Source organism: Oncorhynchus mykiss, chromosome 2 (assembly GCF_013265735.2).
Source record: "Oncorhynchus mykiss isolate Arlee chromosome 2, USDA_OmykA_1.1, whole genome shotgun sequence".
Classification (NCBI taxonomy): Eukaryota; Metazoa; Chordata; class Actinopteri; order Salmoniformes; family Salmonidae; genus Oncorhynchus; species Oncorhynchus mykiss.
The window spans coordinates 11248037-11271266 of NC_048566.1; the positions used below are offsets into that span (position 1 = coordinate 11248037).

The 23230-nt window shown below is 44.1% G+C and overlaps 2 protein-coding genes across 5 annotated transcripts in view; one reads left to right on the forward strand and one right to left on the reverse strand.

The window, feature by feature from the left end:
- On the reverse strand, positions 1 to 13473 carry prelid3a (PRELI domain containing 3A). Of its 2 annotated transcripts, none has more exons than XM_036937954.1 (7): positions 13329 to 13473; positions 13111 to 13166; positions 12378 to 12546; positions 5034 to 5123; positions 4852 to 4922; positions 2362 to 2464; positions 1 to 1230 (listed from the first exon to the last, which is right to left on the reverse strand). In XM_036937954.1, the coding sequence occupies exons 1-7, from the start codon at positions 13335 to 13337 to the stop codon at positions 1159 to 1161; spliced, it is 570 nt and encodes a 189-aa protein (XP_036793849.1). In that variant the 5' UTR covers positions 13338 to 13473; the 3' UTR covers positions 1 to 1158. The 2 variants fall into 2 exon arrangements, with proteins under 2 accessions (XP_036793849.1, XP_036793845.1); XM_036937950.1 differs by having other exon boundaries at positions 1 to 1530.
- elovl4a (ELOVL fatty acid elongase 4a) overlaps positions 12876 to 23230 on the forward strand; it is a 14569-nt gene continuing 4214 nt past the window's right edge. The window contains exons 1-6 of one of the 3 annotated variants that reach the window (XM_036937937.1): positions 12876 to 13284; positions 14721 to 14813; positions 16264 to 16451; positions 17218 to 17298; positions 19682 to 19853; positions 20468 to 20595. In XM_036937937.1, coding sequence (XP_036793832.1) covers positions 14747 to 14813; positions 16264 to 16451; positions 17218 to 17298; positions 19682 to 19853; positions 20468 to 20595 — 636 coding nt within the window. In that variant the 5' untranslated portion in view covers positions 12876 to 13284; positions 14721 to 14746. Of the gene's footprint in view, positions 13285 to 13517; positions 13763 to 14720; positions 14814 to 16263; positions 16452 to 17217; positions 17299 to 19681; positions 19854 to 20467; positions 20596 to 23230 lie in introns of those variants that run through there. The other 2 variants (XM_036937943.1, XM_036937931.1) reach the window with 2 other exon arrangements.

Consider the following 23230-nt stretch of genomic DNA (forward strand, 5'->3'; position numbering starts at 1 on the left):
GTTACCAGTCAGGTGCTGCTAAGCTAGGCCAGGGAAGAGTAGTTACCAGTCAGGTGCTGCTAAGCTAGGCCAGGGAAGAGTAGTTACCAGTCAGCTGCTGCTAAGCTAGGCCAGGGAAGAGTAGTTACCAGTCAGGTGCTGCTAAGCTAGGCCAGGGAAGAGTAGTTACCAGTCAGGTGCTGCTAAGCTCGGCCAGGGAAGAGTAGTTACCAGTCAGGTGCTGCTAAGCTCGGCCAGGGAAGAGTAGTTACCAGTCAGGTGCTGCTAAGCTCGGCCAGGGAAGAGTAGTTACCAGTCAGGTGCTGCTAAGCTCGGCCAGGGAAGAGTAGTTACCAGTCAGGTGCTGTTAAGCTCGGCCAGAGAAGAGTAGTTACCAGTCAGGTGCTGTTAAGCTCAGCCAGGGAAGAGTAGTTACCAGTCAGGTGCTGCTAAGCTCAGCCAGGGAAGAGTAGTTACCAGGCAGGTGCTGCTAAGTTCAGCCAGGGAAGAGTAGTTACCAGTCAGGTGCTGCTAAGTTCAGCCAGGGAAGAGTAGTTACCAGTCAGGTGCTGCTAAGCTCAGCCAGGGAAGAGTAGTTACCAGTCAGGTGCTGCTAAGCTCAGCCAGGGAAGAGTAGTTACCAGTCAGGTGCTGCTAAGCTAGGCCAGGGAAGAGTAGTTACCAGTCAGGTGCTGCTAATCTAGGCCAGGGAAGAGTAGTTACCAGTCAGGTGCTGCTAAGCTCAGCCAGGGAAGAGTAGTTACCAGTCAGGTGCTGCTAAGCTCAGCCAGGGAAGAGTAGTTACCAGTCAGGTGCTGCTAAGCTCAGCCAGGGAAGAGTAGTTACCAGTCAGGTGCTGCTGAGCTCGACCAGGGAAGAGTAGTTACCAGTCAGGTGCTGCTAAGCTCAGCCAGATTAGAGTAGTTACCAGTCAGGTGCTGCTAAGCTAGGCCAGGGAAGAGTAGTTACCAGTCAGGTGCTGCTAAGCTAGGCCAGGGAAGAGTAGTTACCAGTCAGGTGCTGCTAAGCTAGGCCAGGGAAGAGTAGTTACCAGTCAGGTGCTGCTAAGCTCAGCCAGGGAAGAGTAGTTACCAGTCAGGTGCTGCTAAGCTCAGCCAGGGAAGAGTAGTTACCAGTCAGGTGCTGCTAAGCTCAGCCAGGGAAGAGTAGTTACCAGAGTCAGTACAGCTCACACAGAGGAACGTTCTCCCTTTCAGAGTTCTGAATGATCCACTCAATAGCATCCCAACCCTATAGAGACAGTAACACACAGAGAAGATCTTAGATACAGCATCCCAACCCTATAGAGACAGTAACACACAGAGAAGATCTTAGATAGAGCATCCCAACCCTATAGAGACAGTAACACACAGAGAAGATCTTAAATACAGCATCCCAACCCTATAGAGACAGTAACACACAGAGAAGATCTTAGATAGAGCATCCCAATCCTATAGAGACAGTAACACACAGAGAAGATCTTAGGCAGAGCATCCCAACCCTATAGAGACAGTAACACACAGAGAAGATCTTAGGTAGAGCATCCCAACCCTATAGAGACAGTAACACACAGAGAAGATCTTAGGTAGAGCATCCCAACTCATTTCAGAGAAAACATGGTCGAGGTCAGCCACACAGAGACGTCTAATGATAGTTTGGTCCGTGGACCGTCTCTCTTCACAGTCAGGGAAACATAAAAGGCTAAACGCAGCATGCAGAACACGCTCAGGGATTGTTACATCAGTATCGCTTAAGGAGATTCTGTAGAGTAACTTATTACAACAGCACCTTTCTGGAGTTAGCTGACATTCTGAGGTGTGGTTATACTGTATGGGGTTAGGGTTACAACAGCACCTTTCTGGAGTTAGCTGACATTCTGAGGTATGGTTATACTGTATGGGGTTAGGGTTACAACAGCACCTTTCTGGCATTAGCTGACATTCTGAGGTATGGTTATACTGTATGGGGTTAGGGTTACAACAGCACCTTTCTGGAGTTAGCCGACATTCTGAGGTATGGTTATACTGTATGGGGTTAGGGTTACAACAGCACCTTTCTGGAGTTAGCTGACATTCTGAGGTATGGTTATACTGTATGGGGTTAGGGTTACAACAGCACCTTTCTGGAGTTAGCTGACATTCTGAGGTATGGTTATACTGTATGGGGTTAGGGTTACAACAGCACCTTTCTGGAGTTAGCTGACATTCTGAGGTATGGTTATACTGTATGGGGTTAGGGTTACAACAGCACCTTTCTGGAGTTAGCTGACATTCTGAGGTATGGTTATACTGTATGGGGTTAGGGTTACAACAGCACCTTTCTGGCATTAGCTGACATTCTGAGGTATGGTTATACTGTATGGGGTTAGGGTTACAACAGCACCTTTCTGGCATTAGCTGACATTCTGAGGGCCATCATTCCTTCCAGGTAACTGCTCAAACTGACTCCTTTTACTGTGATGATGGCCTCCTGGGTCAGAACAGTACTTAGAGGGACAGAGGAGGGGTGGAGGGGGGAACAAGATAGTTAGAACAGCACTGAGAGGGACAGAGGAGGGGTGGAACAAGATAGTTAGAACAGCACTGAGAGGGACAGAGGAGGGGTGGAGAGGGGAACAAGATAGTTAGAACAGCACTGAGAGGGACAGAGGAGGGGTGGAGAGGGGAACAAGATAGTTGCAGTACAAGTTAATATTCATTTGTAAATGAGATAAGTGGAAATGACACATACCAGGTTGTTATAAATGTGTCATAATGTGTTATCCTGCTAGGTGGTAATGTGTTGTAATGTGTTATCATGCTAGGTTGTAATGTGTTATCCTGCTAGGTTGTAATGTGTTGTAATGTGTTATCATGCTAGGTTGTAATGTGTTATCCTGCTAGGTTGTAATGTGTTATCCTGCTAGGTTGTAATGTGTTATCGTGCTAGGTTGTAATGTGTTATCCTGCTAGGTTGTAATGTGTTATCCTGCTAGGTTGTAATGTGTTATCCTGCTAGGTTGTAATGTGTTATCGTGCTAGGTTGTAATGTGTTATCATGCTAGGTTGTAATGTGTTATCCTGCTAGGTTGTAATGTGTTATAATGTGTTATCATGCTAGGTTGTAATGTGTTATCGTGCTAGGTTGTAATGTGTTATCCTGCTAGGTTGTAATGTGTTATCCTGCTAGGTTGTAATGTGTTATCCTGCTAGGTTGTAATGTGTTATCCTGCTAGGTTGTAATGTGTTATCGTGCTAGGTTGTAATGTGTTATCATGCTAGGTTGTAATGTGTTATCCTGCTAGGTTGTAATGTGTTATCCTGCTAGGTTGTAATGTGTTATCCTGCTAGGTTGTAATGTGTTATCATGCTATTTTATAATGTGTTATCCTGCTAGGTTGTAATGTGTTATCCTGCTAGGTTGTAATGTGTTATCCTGCTAGGTTGTAATGTGTTATCCTGCTAGGTTGTAATGTGTTATCGTGCTAGGTTGTAATGTGTTATCCTGCTAGGTTGTAATGTGTTATCATGCTAGGTTGTAATGTGTTATCCTGCTAGGTTGTAATGTGTTATCCTGCTAGGTTGTAATGTGTTATCCTGCTAGGTTGTAATGTGTTATCGTGCTAGGTTGTAATGTGTTATCCTGCTAGGTTGTAATGTGTTATCCTGCTAGGTTGTAATGTGTTATCCTGCTAGGTTGTAATGTGTTATCCTGCTAGCTTGTAATGTGTTATCCTGCTAGCTTGTAATGTGTTATCCTGCTAGGTTGTAATGTGTTATCATGCTAGGTTGTAATGTGTTATCATGCTAGGTTGTAATGTGTTATCATGCTAGGTTTTAATGTGTTATCATGCTAGGTTGTAATGTGTTATCATGCTAGGTTGTAATGTGTTATCATGCTAGGTTGTAATGTGTTACCCTGCTAGGTTGTAATGTGTTATCATGCTAGGTTGTAATGTGTTATCATGCTAGGTTGTAATGTGTTACCCTGCTAGGTTGTAATGTGTTATCATGCTAGGTTGTAATGTGTTATCCTGCTAGGTTGTAATGTGTTATCCTGCTAGGTTGTAATGTGTTATCATGCTAGGTTGTAATGTGTTATCATGCTAGGTTGTAATGTGTTATCATGCTAGGTTTTAATGTGTTATCATGCTAGGTTGTAATGTGTTATCATGCTAGGTTGTAATGTGTTATCCTGCTAGGTTGTAATGTGTTATCATGCTAGGTTGTAATGTGTTATCATGCTAGGTTGTAATGTGTTATCATGCTAGGTTGTAATGTGTTACCCTGCTAGGTTGTAATGTGTTATCATGCTAGGTTGTAATGTGTTATCATGCTAGGTTGTAATGTGTTATCCTGCTAGGTTGTAATGTGTTATCCTGCTAGGTTGTAATGTGTTATCATGCTAGGTTGTAATGTGTTATCCTGCTAGGTTGTAATGTGTTATCCTGCTAGGTTGTAATGTGTTATCATGCTAGGTTGTAATGTGTTATCATGCTAGGTTGTAATGTGTTATCATGCTAGGTTTTAATGTGTTATCATGCTAGGTTGTAATGTGTTATCATGCTAGGTTGTAATGTGTTATCCTGCTAGGTTGTAATGTGTTATCGTGCTAGGTTGTAATGTGTTATCATGCTAGGTTGTAATGTGTTATCCTGCTAGGTTGTCATGTGTTATCCTGCTAGGTGTTATCCTGCTAGGTTGTAATGTGTTATCATGCTAGGTTTTAATGTGTTATCATGCTAGGTTGTAATGTGTTATCATGCTAGGTTGTAATGTGTTATCATGCTAGGTTGTAATGTGTTTTAATGTGTTATCCTGCTAGGTTGTAATGTGTTACCCTGCTAGGTTGTAATGTGTTATCCTGCTAGGTTGGGGCTTTCTTTCTACTTACACCTCTGAGTTGTCTGGATGAGGTCTGTAAACCAGTCTTTCATCCACTGACACCAGATTGGTTAGAGTTATCTGCGAGACGAAGAAGAAGACAATCATTTGTATGAAACGTTCATGAAGATACCAACAACAACAACAACAGAAACCTGATGATACAAGAGAAGGGGACCGCTTTCCACTCACATTGGTTGAATAAAGCTCCATCTTTTTCTCCTCGGGATCCACGATGGAGTGCTCCTTGACGTACGTCCGGGAATGACCGGTCCCCAAGATCTACAAGAGAAGCATTCAGGTCAGTCTATATACACACACACACTCTAGAAGCATTCAGGTCAGTCTATATATACACACACACTCTAGAAGCATTCAGGTCAGTCTATATACACACTCTCTAGAAGCATTGAGGTCAGTCTATATATACACACTCTAGAAGCATTCAGGTCAGTCTATATACACACACTCTAGAAGCATTCAGGTCAGTCTATATATACACACACACTCTAGAAGCATTCAGGTCAGTCTATATATACACACACACACTCTAGAAGCATTCAGGTCAGTCTATATACACACACACTAGAAGCATTCAGGTCAGTCTATATGTACACACACACTCTAGAAGCATTCAGGTCAGTCTATATATACACACACACTCTAGAAGCATTCAGGTCAGTCTATATATACACACACACTCTAGAAGCATTCAGGTCAGTCTATATATACACACTCTAGAAGCATTCAGGTCAGTCTATATATACACATACACTCTAGAAGCATTCAGGTCAGTCTATATATACACACACACTCTAGAAGCATTCAGGTCAGTCTATATATACACACTCTAGAAGCATTCAGGTCAGTCTATATATACACACTCTAGAAGCATTCAGGTCAGTCTATATTTACACACTCTAGAAGCATTCAGGTCAGTCTATATATACACAATATAGAAGCATTCAGGTCAGTCTATATATACATACACTCTAGAAGCATTCAGGTCAGTCTATATATACACACTCTAGAAGCATTCAGGTCAGTCTATATATACACACTCTAGAAGCATTCAGGTCAGTCTATATACACACTCTAGAAGCATTCAGGTCAGTCTATACATACACACACTCTAGAAGCATTCAGGTCAGTCTATATATACACTCTAGAAGCATTCAGGTCAGTCTATACATACACACACTCTAGAAGCATTCAGGTCAGTCTATATATACACACTCTAGAAGCATTCAGGTCAGTCTATATATACACACTCTAGAAGCATTCAGGTCAGTCTATACATACACACACTCTAGAAGCATTCAGGTCAGTCTATATATACACACACTCTAGAAGCATTCAGGTCAGTCTATTTATACACTCTATAAGCATTCAGGTCAGTCTATACATACACACACTCTAGAAGCATTCAGGTCAGTCTATATATACACACTCTAGAAGCATTCAGGTCAGTCTATATATACACACTCTAGAAGCATTCAGGTCAGTCTATACATACACACACTCTAGAAGCATTCAGGTCAGTCTATATATACACACTCTAGAAGCATTCAGGTCAGTCTATATATACACACACTCTAGAAGCATTCAGGTCAGTCTATATATACACACTCTAGAACAGGGGTGTCAAAGTCAAATGGACGGAGGGCCAAATAAAAAAATCAGCTACAAGACGAGGGCCGGACTGTTCGAATGTTCATTGAAAAATTTTTAAATGACGCATATAGTCTAGTGAACCTAATTGAACCTACTGAAAACCTAACAAATATATTACAATATGATCAGATAAATAAAGCAATATTTTCTTATGGCTCTGTCAGTAATCTTTAATTTTCAACAGACACAAAAGACAAATTTCCTTTATATAAATATCCCCATAACATGAACATTAAATGAAAGAAACCGGTATTCAAGGCACCATCAGTAGACTATATTTTCTATTTTAGCAAAAGTGGGCTAAATTTACTTCAAAGAAAAAACAATAATAGCAATTTTCTATCATCCACTCAACTGAAATATTTTTAAAATATAATTGGATTGAAATACAAAAAAATAAAGTGCAAAAATCTATTAATCAAAAACAACACTTTGTTTAAGGAGAAGTAACATGCAGTGAAAACAAATATTAAATTTTAACTTTTAAACTTGAACTGAGTAAAAACTCTAAATATGTGATTGCACAGTAATGTTCACTTGTTTGAGGTTGAGGGTGATACTTGGTGGTGTCCCATCTTTTCCACAAGTTCATCAATGTTCGGGGTAAGGCTCTGAGCTGAAGAAATCCTCAGAATTGAGTGGAGGTGTTCAGCAGTAAGTCGACTTCTGTGTGATGTTTTGTTCAGGTTCATCAAAGAAAACAGTTGTTCACACAGGTATGTGCTGCCAAACATAGACAACGTTTGAGCAGCCTGGATGCGCAGCTGGGGCATTGTGCCGGGGAGGAAACGGGCGAACTCCGCAGCACCCACTGCCGCATATTTTGCCCTCAGTGCATCATTGCATTGGAGGTCAATCAACTCCATTTGGAGGTTTGGTGGTGAGCTTTCCACGTCAACAGCAAATGGGTTACCGAGCAGTTCCAACCTGCTTTTTTGTGCTTCAAAGTCAGCAAATCGGCGTCGAAAGTCAGCGGCAAGCATACCTATTTTATCAGCCAACTGTGTGCTCGGGAACGCACTGGTAGAGAGCTTCTCTTTCATGGTCTGGCAGCTGGGAAAGTGGCTCAAATTTTCTTTCCGCATCTGCGTCTCCCACAGAGTCAGTTTGGTTTTAAATGCCTTCACTGTACTGTACATATCAGAGATGACACGATCCCGACCCTGCAGCTGCAAGTTTATTGCATTCAGATGACTCGTAATGTCACACAGAAAAGCCATTTCACACAGAAACATTTCGTCTCGGAGTTGTGTTGTGTCTTTCCCTTTGCTGTCCAAGAACAGACAAATCTCCTCACGAAGCTCGAAACATCTTTGAAGCACCTTTCCCTGGCTTAGCCATCGCACCTCTGTGTGATAAGGCAAATCACCATGCTCCGTTTCTAACTCCGTCAGAAATGCCTTGAACTGGCGGTGATTCAAACCTTTGGCTCTGATAAAGTTAACTGTGCGCGTGATGATGCTCATTACATGCTCCATTTTCAAGGCTTTACCGCACAACGCTTCCTGGTGTATGATACAATGATAAGCTGTCAGCTCACCTGTCGCGTTTTCCTCTTGCATCTTTTCCCGTATCTTCGCCACCAGTCCGCTCCTGTGTCCACACATCGCAGGTGCTCCGTCGGTTGTCAAACCCACGAGTTTTTCCCAAGGCAGCTCCATCTCATTTACACATCTTGACACCTCTTCATACAAATCATGCCCCGTAGTTGTGCCATGCATAGGACGTAAAGCCAAAAACTCCTCTGTCACGCTTAGGTTGGAGTCCACTCCGCGGATGAAAATTGACAACTGGGCAATGTCAGAAATGTCGGTGCTCTCATCCACAGCCAAGGAATATGCAATAAAATCTTTTCCCTTTTTCACAAGCTGCTCTTTTAGATTGATGGACAACTGGTCTACTCTCTCGGCAATGGTGTTTCTGCTCAGACTCACATTTAAAAAGAGTTGCCTTTTTTCTGGGCAAACTTCGTCACAAACTTTAATCATGCAGTTTTTGATGAAATCCCCCTCCGTAAATGGCCGGGCTGATTTAGCGATCTCTTCTGCCAAAATAAAACTGGCCTTTTGTAGCCTTTGTTCCATGTCCATATTCTTGTTTTTGTCCGCGTGTTTCGTTTCATAATGTCGTCTCAGATTATACTCTTTCAGTACCGCCACACTTTCTCCACACAGAAGACACACAGGTTTTCCAGCTACCTTCGTGAACATATACTCCGACTCCCACCTTGTTTGAAACCCCCGGTTCTCAGTATCCACCTTCCGTTTTGCCATTTTTGATGGGTATCTGAAAGTTAATTTTACTGTGATGCTGACGACTGCAGTGCCAATAAATATTGAAATGAAGCAGCCTACTGCTCGGTGCGTCACCTTTGCATTGTGGGAAATGTAGTATTGGTGCGTGTAAAAGATCTGCGGGCTGCCGGCTTGCTGCGGGCCGGTTCTAATAATAAATCAAGATCATCCCAGGGGCCGTAAAAAACCTTCTTGCGGGCCGGATGTGGCCCGCGGGCCTTGACTCTGACATATGTGCTCTAGAAGCATTCAGGTCAGTCTATATATACACACTCTAGAAGCATTCAGGTCAGTCTATATATACACACTCTAGAAGCATTCAGGTCAGTCTATACATACACACACTCTAGAAGCATTCAGGTCAGTCTATATATACACACTCTAGAAGCATTCAGGTCAGTCTATATATACACACTCTAGAAGCATTCAGGTCAGTCTATATATACACACACTCTAGAAGCATTCAGGTCAGTCTATATATACACACTCTAGAAGCATTCAGGTCAGTCTATATATACACACTCTAGAAGCATTCAGGTCAGTCTATATACACACTCTAGAAGCATTCAAGTCAGTCTATATATATACACACACACACTCTACCGTTCAGAAGGTTTGGGTTCACTTAGAAAAGTCCCTGTTTTTGAAATAACATCAAATTGATCAGAAATACAGTGTAGACATTGTTAATGTTGTAAATTACTATTGTAGCTGGAAACGGAAGATTTATTTTAATGGAATATCTACATAGGCGTACAGAGGCCCATTATCAGCTACCATCACTCCTGTGTTCCAATGGCACGTTGTGTTAGCTAATACAAGTTGTTCATTTTAAAAGGCTAATTGATCATTAGAAAATCCTTTTGCAATTATGTTAGCACAGCTGAAAACTGTTGTTCTGATTAAATAAGCAATAAAACTGTCCTTCTTTAGACTAGTTGAGTATCTGGAGCATCAGCATTTGTGGGTTCGATTACAGGCACAAAATGTCCAGAAACAAAGACCTTTCTTCTGAAACTCGTCGATCTATTCTTGTTCTAAGAAATGAAGGCTATTCCATGTGAGAAATTGCCAAGAAGCTGAAGATCTCGTACAACGCTGTGTACTACTCCCTTCACAGAACAGCGCAAACTGGCTCTAACCAGAATAAAAACAGGAGTGGGAGGCCTCGGTGCACAACTGAACAAGAGGACAAGTACATTAGTGTCTAGTTTGAGAAGCAGACGCCTCACAAATCCTCAACTAGCAGCTTCATTAAATAGTACCCGCAAAACACCAGTCTCAATGTCAACATTGAAGAGGCGACTCCGGGATGCTGGCTTTCTTGGCAGAGTTGCAAAGAAAAAGCCTTATCTCAGACTGGCCAATAAATATAAAATATTCAGATGGGCAAAATAACACTGATACTGAACAGATGAAGATTGGAAAAAAGTGTTATGGACAGATTAATCTATGTTTGAGGTGTTTGGTTTACAAGAAGAACATTCGTGAGACGCAGAAAAAATGAAAAGATGCTGGAGGGGTGCTTGACGCCATCTGTCAAGCATGGTGGAGGCAATGTGATGGTCTGGGGGTGATGGTCTGGGGGTGATGGTCTGGTGGTGATGGTCTGGGGGTGATGGTCCGGGGGTGATGGTCCGGGGGTGATGGTCTGGGGGTGATGGTCTGGGGGTGATGGTCCGGGGGTGATGGTCTGGGGGTGATGGTCTGGGGGTGATGGTCTGGGGGTGATGGTCTGGGGGTGATGGTCTGGGGGTGATGGTCTGGGGGTGATGGTCCGGGGGTGATGGTCCGGGGGTGATGGTCCGGGGGTGATGGTCCGGGGGTGATGGTCTGGGGGTGATGGTCCGGGGGTGATGGTCCGGGGGTGATGGTCCGGGGGTGATGGTCCGGGGGTGATGGTCTGGGGGTGCTTTGGTGGTGATAAAGTGGGAGATGTGTACAGGGTAAAAGGGATCTTGAAGAAGGAAGACTATCACTCCATTTTTCAACGCCATGACATACGGCGCTTAATTGAAGCTAATTTACACCTACAACAGGACAATGACCCAAAGCACAGCTCCAAACTATGCAATAACTATTTAGGGAACAAGCAGTGAGCTGGTATTCTGTCTATAATGGAGTAGCCAGCACAGTCACCAGATCTCAACCCTATTGGGCTGTTGTGGGAGGAGCTTGACCGTACAAGCCAATCCAACTTGTGGGAGGTGCTCCAGGAAGCAAGGGGTGAAATCTCTTCAGATTACTAGAATGCCAAAGATCTGCAAGGCTGTAATTTGAGGATTCTTTGACAAAAAGCTAAGTTTGAAGGACACAATTATTATTTCAATTAAAAATCATTATTAATAATCTTGTCAACCCATTTCATGTATATTTTTCATGGAAAACAAGGACATTTTTAAGTGACCCTAAACTTCTGAACGGTAGTGTGTATACATACATACTCAGAGACCAGTTTATAAGGGGTTACACCCCGTTCACAGAAATGGTTCGCTCCTACAGACAGTGAGTCACGTGGCCGTGGCTTGTTTTAGAAAGCAGGCGGACGATCGTCGAGGCAAAACGAGGGACCTAAACAACTTTGAGCGTGGGATGATCGTCGGTGCCAGGCCCGCCGGGTTCCGGTATCTCAGAAACGGTCGGCATCATGGGGTTTTACAGGCACGACAGTGTTAAGGGATTTACCGAGAATAGAGAGACTAATAAAAAAACAGACAACAGCTCATTGATGAGAGGTCGGCAGTCCTGTGGGTGAAACAGCTCATTGATGAGAGGTCGGCAGTCCTGTGGGTGAAACAGCTCATTGATGAGAGGTCGGCAGTCCTGTGGGTGAAACAGCTCATTAATGAGAGGTCGGCAGTCCTGTGGGTGAAACAGCTCATTGATGAGAGGTCAGCAGTCCTGTGGGTGACAACAGCTCATTGATGAGAGGTCAGCAGTCCTGTGGGTGAAACAGCTCATTAATGAGAGGTCGGCAGTCCTGTGGGTGAAACAGCTCATTGATGAGAGGTCAGCAGTCCTGTGGGTGACAACAGCTCATTGATGAGAGGTCAGCAGTCCTGTGAGTGAAACAGCTCATTGATGAGAGGTCGGCAGTCCTGTGGGTGAAAACAGCTCATTGATGAGAGGTCGGCAGTCCTGTGGGTGAAAACAGCTCATTGATGAGAGGTCGGCAGTCCTGTGGGTGAAAACAGCTCATTGATGAGAGGTCGGCACCACGCTAGACTGTGTTTGTGCTTGGAGAGCTAACCCAAGTGTCCAGGTCTAAGAACAACCTCTGTTTCATTGGCTAGGCACAAACAGACTGTACCACCAGACTAGGAGAGAGAGAGAGAGAGGACTGACAGACTAAAGCAAAGTTTGAAAGAGAGAGAGAGAGAGAGAGGACTGACAGACTAAAGCAAAGTTCGAGAGAGAGAGAGATAGCGATAGAGATTGACAGTGAGAGAGGCAGTGAGAGAGAGAGAGAGAGAGACAGAGAGAGACAGAGAGAGAGACAGAGAGAGAGACAGAGAGAGAGACAGAGAGCGAGAGAAAGAGACAGACAGACAGACAGCAGCTTACTGACCGCTCGTACGATGCCTGGCAGGCCCCACTCGGTGCTGAGGAGTCTGTGGCTGTGGAGCCGTCCGTCGGTATCCAGGTTCCTGTCCAACACATCCACTCCCACAACATTAGGGTTCATGGGGTTAGGGTACTTCCTCATCGCTGCCTTTATCACCGTCTCCCACGGGTAGCTACAGTCAGAGAGAGAGACAGAGAGACAGAGAGAGAGACAGAGAGAGAGAGCGATAGAGAGAGACAGAGAGAGAGACAGTGAGAGAGAGAGACAGAGAGAGAGACAGAGACAGAGAATACTTTCTATAGAACAAACTTCACGTTAGGATAGGCAACCGAAATCAATCATTTAATGTATGTGTGTTTATATTAAACATAGAGGAGGGAGTAAAATGTTGGCAAGGTAATAAACATTTCAGAACAACTATGGCTGAATTATTATCACGACACTTTCAAAAAATATACTGGGTTCAAATTCTGTCAGGTGGGGAGATTTTCGGCACAACACCGAGACCTCAATAGTAACACCGTATCCCTCACATGCTCAACGGGAGAGGGAACCGTGTAGGATCGCGTCGCTGCTCTGCGCTCATTTCGACAAGCCTCCTAATGTAGACTAACATTTGGAACGATAGAAATTCCACTAAAAGACCACGGTTGTACAAACAAGCAACACGGCGTTTAACGGTAGCGGTAAACTAGCCTATCGATATGCTCGGTTTAGAGACTCTTGGCCTACTAACCTGAAAACATGTTCTGTACTCCAGATCTTCATCTTTCCGTTTTCTCTGTCCTTCTCCTTATAGGAGGAGAAATATGTTAGAAATATCGGTTCGTTACAGGCCCATTTTCTACCGGGACATATCCACGATCATCACAAATAAAAGAGGTCGTTTCGTTACGACTCAACTAGGTCGGTACGTATAAAGGCTATAAAACACCGAGCAAGATATCCACATACACGGTTCATAGCGCACACAGATCGAGGATGGGGAAATGCTCAGGTAGCCTGTGATGTACAACCAAGATCACAACGGAGAGATCGGTAAAAAAAAAAAAAATACCGGTTACATATTCCCTGTCTCCACTACTGCTGCATTCGACTACAGATCTACGCATGCGCACCATCAAACAGTGTCCGTCATCAGTCCAACGAGTCGCACCGGAGAACCGTTTCCAGCTGCAGTGACAAGGGTTGCGGTCATTATGTTGCCTCTATAACGGATTTCTCTGTTCCGCCGTTATGTTAACTAGTCTTCTATAGGAACATAACCACGGATATAACAAATATATATTAGGGTTTTTAGTAGCCGAAACTGTGGATCTGTTAGATTACATGACCTTGTATTGAATGTCACAATAAAAGGACCGTATATAGCCCAATCTGTCGACACGGTAAGATAACAAGAATCTTCATTCTCATCAAATACTAGTGCGCAGAGTTTCGGTAGATTTGACTTATTTTACTGGATACAATTAGCTAGCTTGCTAGTTTTTCTTTATTTTATGGCTCAAATTATAGGATGGGGGGAAATGGTCCGTGTATGATCAATGAATAGCACATTGCCGTGTTATCACAGTGACGTGGAGGGCCAGTGGGATATGCTAATCATCTATATAGCCTATTCTACCCTACTCAAATATCCAGACATATATTTTTTTGTAATATGCCTATATTTTAATTGGTCATAATGCTTTATTCCCATCAGATTAAATACGGTTTGGGTTCGTGCAGATGCTGTCTGGTTGCGAGTCAGAAGGAGGAGAGGAGGGGAGGGGGGCGTCATATTTAGGCTTCCCTTCAGAGATCTTTAAATCACACGGCGTTATCCACGCGCTCTAGGCCAATATACTATATTATTACTACTCTGCTCGCGCACCGTGCAATGACCTGGTTGGGTATAAAACATGTCGAATGTAACATCTAATTGTAGTTTTGAATGAAATAGCATCGGACTACAGATTGGATTCCGGTTAACGGGCGTAGGACCATTCGACTTTCACGTCACGGAGCAGAACAGAACAGTTACAGCGCAGTGTCGCCCCCCGACATCCTCTCTCCCCCCCGCGGTCTGTCAGGAACGGATAAATATTGATGGAAGTCTATTTGTTTACTTTACATCAGAATGTGCGGAAGGACTGTAGATTCATCTTTTAATTTGTGTACTGTAGAAGGGGGGGGCGTCATATTTAGGCTTCCGTTCAGAGATCATTAAATCACACGGCGTTATCTAGGGGGGGGGGGGGGGGGGGGGGCTACGTGGTAGTGTTCAGTGATAGCTGGATGTTGTTAAACACCTGAGGATGTTTTACTGAGCTCTACTGCTGTCTTCTCTGTGTGTCTTTCTGCCAGGGTAACTCAGATACTGGCCTGCAAAGATGGAGCTCACCACACATCTGATAAATGATACCATTAATTTATATAAATGGGCCCTTACCATCGCAGGTAATCCTCACACTCTCCCTCCCGTATGTATGTGTGTGTGTGTCTGTGTCAGTCAGTGCCAGTGTGTGTCAGTCATTGTCTGTGTGTGTGTGTCTGTGTCATTCAGTGCCAGTATTTATGTGTGTGTGTCAGTCATTGTTTGTGTGTGTGTGTGTCAGTCATTGTTTGTGTGTGTGTGTGTGTCAGTCATTGTCTGTGTGTGTGTGTGTGTGTGTTATTCAGTGCCTGTGTGTGTGTGTCTGTGTCATTCAGTGCCAGTGTGTGTGTTTGTGTGTGTCTGTGTCAGTCAGTGCCAGTCTGTGTGTGTGTCAGTCATTGTCTGTGTGTGTGTGTGTGTGTGTGTGTGTCATTCAGTGCCAGTGTGTGTGTGTGTGTCAGTCATTGTTTGTGTGTGTCAGTCATTGTCGGTGTGTGTGTGTGTGTGTGTCATTCAGTGCCAGTGTGTGTGTGTGTGTGTGTGTGTGTGTGTGTGTCAGTCAGTGCCAGTGTGTGTGTGTGTCAGTCATTGTCTGTGTGTGTGTGTGTGAGTGTGTGTGTGTGTGTGTGTCATTCAATGCCAGTGTTTGTGCGTCAGTCATTGAGGGTTCGCCTTGATCTTGGTCTTGGTCTTGGTCTTGATCTTGGTCTTGATCTTGATCTTGGTTTGCGAGAATCTCAATCTCAATCTCAGACAAGTCTCTTTCTATACTGAACAGAAATATAAACGCAACAGGCCACAATTTCAACGATTTTACTAAGTTACAGTTCATAGAAGGAAATCAGTCCCAGCCAATCAGAATGAGTTTTCCCCCAGAAAAGGGCTTTATTACAGACAGAAATACCCCCCCCCCCCCCCAGACGATCCCGCAGGTGAAGAAGACGGATGTGGAGGTCCTGGGTTGGCGTGGTTACACCTGGCCTGCGGTTGTGTGGCTGGTTGAACGTTCTGCCAAATTCTCTAAAACAACGTTGTAGGCGGCTTATGGTAGAGAAATGAACATTCAATTCTCTGGCAACAAGCTTTGGTGGCCATTCCTGTCGTCAGCATGCCAATTGCACGCTCCCTCAAAACTTGAGACATCTGTGTGTCATTGTGTTGGGTGACAAAAACAGCGCATTTTAGAGTGGCCTTTTATTGTCCCCCCAGCACAAGGTGCACCTGTGTAACAGATCATGCTGTTTAATCAGCATCCTGATATGCCACACCTATCAAGTGGATGGATTATCTTGGTAAAGGAGAAATGCTCACTACCAGGGATGGGTACAACATTTGTGCAGTAAATTTGAGATAAATACGTTTTTTTGTGCGTATGGAACATTTTGGTGATTTTAAAAATTTAAACTCATGAAACCAACACTTTACATGTTGAGTTTCTATTTTTGTTCAGTGTAGAGGAAGAAATGTCAGATGTTTGTATTACTCACCTTTTATCATGCCAGTAATACTGACTATATTGTACTGTCCACCAAGACAAGCGAGTGGAGAAATGGCCCCTGATGGACAACCCACTCCCAACGTTGGCCATCAGTTCCTCCTACCTGCTGTTCCTGTGGCTGGGGCCCAAGTACATGGAGAACAGAGAACCCTTCCAGCTCAAGAAGACACTCATCTTCTATAACTTCAGCATGGTCATCTTCAACTTCTTCATCTGCAAAGAGGTGGACGCTTCATCTTTCATTTAAATCTCATCTCATCACACGACCCAGAACCAAATACTGTGTGTATTTGCTGGTCTGGCCAGTTTCTCCATTTAATCTGTCACAAGAGACTTGAGACTAATTTAAGTCGACTTTCACTGTCCTCCCAGGAGTTGTTTAATATTTTATTTCACTTTCACCTTTTTTTTTTGAGCGTTCATAAAACATTTCAAAGTGTAATTTAGTTGTGTAAGACTCCTTAGATTCCCTGTTTCCATTCGTTGAAATCTGTCTGCTCTTAGTTCCACTCCTCTCTCTCTCTCTCTCTCTCTCTCTCTCTCTCTCTCTGTCTCTGTCTCTCTCCTCCCCTCTCTCCTCCCCTCTCTCTGTCTCTCTCTCTCTCTCTCTCTCTCTCTGTCTCTGTCTCTCTCTGTCTCTGTCTCTCTCTCTCTCTCTCTGTCTCTGTCTCTCTCTGTGTCTCTGTCTCTCTCTCTCTGTCTATCTGTCTCTGTCTCTCTCTGTCTCTGTCTCTCTCTCTGTCTGTCTCTCTCTGTGTCTCTGTCTCTCTCTGTCTGTCTCTGTCTCTCTCTGTCTGTCTCTTTCTCTCTCTGTCTCTCTCTCTCTCTCTCTGTCTCTCTCTCTCTCTGTCTCTCTCTCTCTCTGTCTCTCTCTCTCTCTCTCTCTCTCTGTCTCTCTCTCTCTGTCTCTCTCTCTCTGTCTCTCTCTCTCTGTCTCTGTCTCTGTCTCTGTCTCTCTCTCAGTGTGTGGTGATCTCTTCTATTCTCAGCTCTTCCTGGCGGCTCGGTCGGCCGGATACAGCTACATCTGCCAGTCTGTTGACTACTCAGACGACCCCAATGAAGTCCGGGTGAGTTCACCCAGAAACGACCCGGGACCTGGGTTCAAGTAGTATTTGAAATCATTTCAAAATCTTTTGTGTGGCTTGATGCAATGGACAGGCATCATATAGAATATTCACAAAATTCCAAGCCCCCAATCATCTGGCATTCTAGACAGGATAGAGCAAACGGTAGTATTTAAACCCAGTCGGACGCCTGTATAATCAGTAGTACAGGTATGACCAGTAGTACAGGTATGACCAGTAGTACAGGTGTGACCAGTAGTACAGGTATGACCAGTAGTACAGGTATGACCAGTAGTACAGGTGTGACCAGTGGTACAGTAGTGACCAGTAGTACAGGTGTGACCAGTAGTACAGGTATGATCAGTAGTACAGTAGTGACCAGTAGTACAGGTATGATCAGTAGTACAGTGGTGACCAGTAGTACAGGTTTGACCAGTAGTACAGGTGTGACCAGTAGTACAGGTATGACAGGTATGACCAGTAGTACAGTAGTTACCAGTAGAACAGGTGTGACCAGTAGTACAGTAGTGACCAGTAGTACAGTAGTGACCAGTAGTACAGGTATGACCAGTAGTACAGTAGTGACCAGTAGTACAGTAGTGATCAGTAGTACAGGTGTGATCAGTAGTACAGGTGTGACCAGTAGTACAGGTATGACCAGTAGTGACCAGTAGTACAGGTGTGACCAGTAGTACAGGTGTGACCAGTAGTACAGGTATGATCAGTAGTACAGTAGTGACCAGTAGTACAGTAGTGACCAGTAGTACAGGTATGACCAGTAGTACAGTAGTGACCAGTAGTACAGTAGTGACCAGTAGTACAGGTATGACCAGTAGTACAGGTATGACCAGTAGTACAGGTGTGACCAGTAGTACAGGTGTGACCAGTGGTACAGGTGTGACCAGTAGTACAGGTGTGACCAGTAAGTACAGGTGTGACCAATAGTACAGGTATGACCAATAGTACAGGTATGACCAGTAGTACAGGTATGACCAGTAGTACAGGTATGACCAGTAGTACAGGTATGACCAGTAATACAGGTATGACCAGTAGTACAGTAGTGACCAGTAGTACAGGTATGACCAGTGGTACAGGTATGACCAATAGTACAGGTATGACCAGTAGTACAGGTATGACCAGTAGTACAGGTGTGACCAGTAGTACAGGTATGACCAATAGTACAGGTGTGACCAGTAGTACAGGTGTGACCAGTAGTACAGGTATGACCAGTGGTACAGGTATGACCAGTGGTACAGGTATGACCAGTAGTACAGGTATGACCAGTGGTACAGGTATGACCAGTAGTACAGGTATGACCAGTAGTACAGGTGTGACCAGTAGTACAGGTGTGACCAGTAGTACAGGTATGACCAATAGTACAGGTATGACCAGTGGTACAGGTATGACCAGTAGTACAGGTATGACCAGTAGTACAGGTATGACCAATAGTACAGGTATGACCAGTGGTACAGGTATGACCAATAGTACAGGTATGACCAGTGGTACAGGTATGACCAGTAACTGGGAGATGCTGGCTGGCCTTGATCCTTGCAGCGACTGGGATCATGAAATTAGACACCCACTCTCTCTTTCCCTCACCTCTGGGAGACGTTAAGAAACACGATCAGGCTTTATTCATCTGATCAAACCCTCCTATCAGACAGACGGGGTCAGCAGGGGGGGGTCAGTTTTACCTAGCTACTTCTCCATGACGTTTACACCAGGCAGCATGCCACGTCCATACAGATGATCCATTATACTGACCAGATACTCAAGTGGCCGCTCTAACAATAACAATAAATGTCTTCACGAAAAAATGGAAGGCAGTCGGAAGGAGGCAAGATCAAGTGACACCGATCTAGCCAATGAGAGGGCGGATATACGTGTGAACTACAGGTATAGAGTGTTCTATTCGACCAATCAAGCCTCATGTATCAAATAAGCCATTGCAGTTTTTGTTGACGAAATTCGACACTCTCATTGACCTCCATATAAAAAGTCCTTGCTTGGTGAGGGACCCCCCCTCCCCCCCTCAACAACATGAACGTTGAGTAAAACAATAATAAATAACCCCCCCCCCCCCCCCCTGCTAGAGAAGACACATTTTGGGCCCAGTTTATCCCTTCCGCTTCTCCTCTTCCTCTCTGTCGTCAGCGACCATTTTTGTGTCCAGTTGTTGATGATGAAAGGTCAAAGGTCAGGGATCATATCAGGCTATAGTCTAGTCGACAGATTCTAGCAGACGCATAAAACTGACCCCCCCCCCCCCCCTCTGGAGAGGTCATGACCCCCCCCCCCCCCCTCCTTAAGTTATGAAATATAACCTGTCTGGAGATAATTGTCCAAATCTTCCTGGATGATACTAATGTCCCCGCCCCCTTCACAGATAGCAGCAGCGTTGTGGTGGTATTTCGTCTCTAAAGGAGTAGAGTACCTGGACACGGTGTTCTTCATCCTGAGGAAGAAGTTTAACCAGGTCAGCTTCCTACACGTCTACCACCACTGCTCCATGTTCACCCTCTGGTGGATCGGCATCAAGTGGGTCGCTGGAGGACAGTGTGAGTATCCCCTCTACTCGTCTGTTTTTATATACTTAACCCTGCTGGAGGGCAGTGTGAGTATCCCCTCTACTCGTCTGTTTTTATATACTTAACCCTGCAACTTCCTTTGGGTCGTTGGCGGACAGTGTGAGTATCCCCTCTATTGTCTGTTTTTATATACTTAACCCTGCAACTTCCTTTGGGTCGCTGGAGGACAGTGTGAGTATCCCCTCTACTCGTCTGTTTTACTTAACCCTGCAACTTCCTTTGGGTCGCTGGAGGACAGTGTGAGTATCCCCTCTACTTGTCTGTTTTTATATACTTAACCTAGCAACTTCCTTTGGGTCGCTGGCGGACAGTGTGAGTATCCCCTCTACTCGTCTGTTTTACTTAACCCTGCAACTTCCTTTGGGTCGCTGGCGGACAGTGTGAGTATCCCCTCTACTTATCTGTTTTTTAAATACTTAACCAGCAACTTCCTTTTTAGAAAAAAGTAATCTCTTCTTCTGCGTTGAACTGTAGCCCAATGCAGGAACGTTCCCTTTTATTAGAAATTCATGCGTTATTGGTAATTTGGTAATGGACCTCATCACATTGTCTGATGAGTTCCCCCCCCCCTCCCTCCTTTTCAGCATTCTTTGGTGCACACATGAACGCAGCCATCCATGTCCTGATGTATCTGTACTATGGGCTGGCCTCCTTTGGACCCAAGATCCAGAAGTACCTGTGGTGGAAGAAGTACCTGACTGTCATCCAGATGGTAAGAGATCCGTTTACAGTAACTTGATTCAGATGGATTTACAGTAAAGTCAGTCTAACTTGATTCAGATGGATTTACAGTAAAGTCAGTTTAACTTGATTCAGATGGATTTACAGTAAGTCAGTCATGGCATTATGTCATATCATAACTACTGGGTTGCTGGACTATTCAGTTAATGAACCTCAAAGGCAGAAGCTGGTCATCTTCTCTACCCTGGAGAGATCATGAAAACCAGCTGGTCTTCTTCTCTACCCTGGAGAGATCATGAAAACCAGCTGGTCATCTTCTCTACCTGGAGAGATCATGAAAACCAGCTGGGTCATCTTCTCTACCTGGAGAGATCATGAAAACCAGCTGGTCATCTTCTCTACCCTGGAGAGATCATGAAAACCAGCTGGTCATCTTCTCTACCCTGGAGAGATCATGAAAACCAGCTGGTCTTCTTCTCTACCTGGAGAGATCATGAAAACCAGCTGGTCATCTTCTCTACCTGGAGAGATCATGAACACCAGCTGGTCATCTTCTCTACCCTGGAGAGATCATGAAAACCAGCTGGTCATCTTCTCTACCTGGAGAGATCATGAAAACCAGCTGGTCATCTTCTCTACCTGGAGAGATCATGAAAACCAGCTGGGTCATCTTCTCTACCTGGAGAGATCATGAAAACCAGCTGGTCATCTTCTCTACCCTGGAGAGATCATGAAAACCAGCTGGTCATCTTCTCTACCCTGGAGAGATCATGAAAACCAGCTGGTCTTCTTCTCTACCTGGAGAGATCATGAAAACCAGCTGGTCTTCTTCTCTACCTGGAGAGATCATGAACACCATCTGGTCATCTTCTCTACCCTGGAGAGATCATGAAAACCAGCTGGTCATCTTCTCTACCTGGAGAGATCATGAAAACCAGCTGGTCATCTTCTCTACCCTGGAGAGATCATGAAAACCAGCTGGTCATCTTCTCTACCTGGAGAGATCATGAAAACCAGCTGGGTCTTCTTCTCTACTTGGAGAGATCATGAAAACCAGCTGGTCATCTTCTCTACCTGGAGAGATCATGAAAACCAGCTGGTCATCTTCTCTACCTGGAGAGATCATGAAAGCCAGAAAGGTTGTGTTTCATCTTTTTCCCTCAGATTGCCTTCTACATGTCCTCAGTTGAATAGCCCTGTCGTACTGTACAGAGCATTCGGGAAGAAATCAGACCCCTTATTCCACATTTTGTTACGTTACAACGTTTTTTTCTCCACTCATCAATTATAGTCACAATATCTCAGACAGGCTGGCACTAACAGGCCTTGCTGTTTGATCTTATTATACCTCCCACATAGCATTTTGCACGCCCAATTTTTCAGTTTTTGATTTGTTAAAAAGGTTTGAAATATCCAATAAATGTCGTTCCACTTCATGATTGTGTCCCACTTGTTGTTGATTCTTCACAAAAAAATACAGTTTTATATCTTTATGTTTGAAGCCTGAAATGTGGCAAAAGGTCGCAAAGTTCAAGGGGGCCGAATACTTTCGCAAGGCACTGTACCTCCCACATAGCACCCTATTCCCTATTACAGCACATGACTTGTAGGTGAAAAACAAAACAGGTTTGTAGACATTTTTTTAAATGTTTTTTTTTTTTACGGAAATTTGTCACGCCCCATGGCGTTTCCCACATTACAGTCTTATTCAAAAATGGATTACATCGTTTTCTCACCCCCTTTGTCAATCTACACACAATAACCCATAATGACGTCACAATAACCCATAATGACGTCACAATACCACATAATGACATCACAATAACCACATAATGACATCACAATAACCCATAATGACATCACAATACCACATAATGACATCACAATAATCACATAATGACATCACAATAACCCATAATGACATCACAATACCACATAATGACATCACAATAACCCATAATGACATCACAATAACCCATAATGACGTCACAATACCACATAATGACATCACAATAATTACATAATGACATCACAATAACCCATAATGACATCACAATACCACATAATGACATCACAATAATCACATAATGACATCACAATACCACATAATGACATCACAATAATCACATAATGACATCACAATAACCCATAATGACATCACAATACCACATAATGACATCACAATAACCCATAATGACATCACAATAACCACATAATGACATCACAATAACCCATAATGACATCCCAATACCGCATAATGACAAAGCAAAAACTGCTGTTTCATCAATTTTAGCATATATATATATATTTTAATTAAATATCACATTTACATAAGTATTCAGACCCTTTGTTGAAGCACCTTTGACAGCGATTACAGCCTCCGGTCTTCTTGGGTATGATGCTACAAGCTTGTCACACCTGTATTTGGGGGATTCTTCTCCCATTCTTCTCTGCAGATCCTCTCAAGCTCTGTCAGGTTGGATGGGGAGCGTCGCTGCACAGCTATTTTCAGGTCTCCCCAGAGATGTTCGGTCGGGTTCAAGTCCAGGCTCTGGCTGGGCCACTCAAGGACATTCAGAGACTTGTCCCGAAGCCACTCCTGCATTGTCTTATCTGTGTGCTTAGGGACGTTGTCCTGTTGGAAGGTGAACCTTCACCCCAGTCTG

Bases quoted from the DNA above. Each gene is read 5' to 3' on its own strand.
- prelid3a (XM_036937950.1), bottom strand. The intron at 12,547-13,110 runs GTTAGTAGGCCA...CTCTGACTGTAG, and splicing joins AGTACAGAACATGTTTTCAG to CTACCCGTGGGAGACGGTGA. The intron at 5,124-12,377 runs GTCAGTAAGCTG...CTTCTCTTGTAG, and splicing joins TGCCAGGCATCGTACGAGCG to ATCTTGGGGACCGGTCATTC.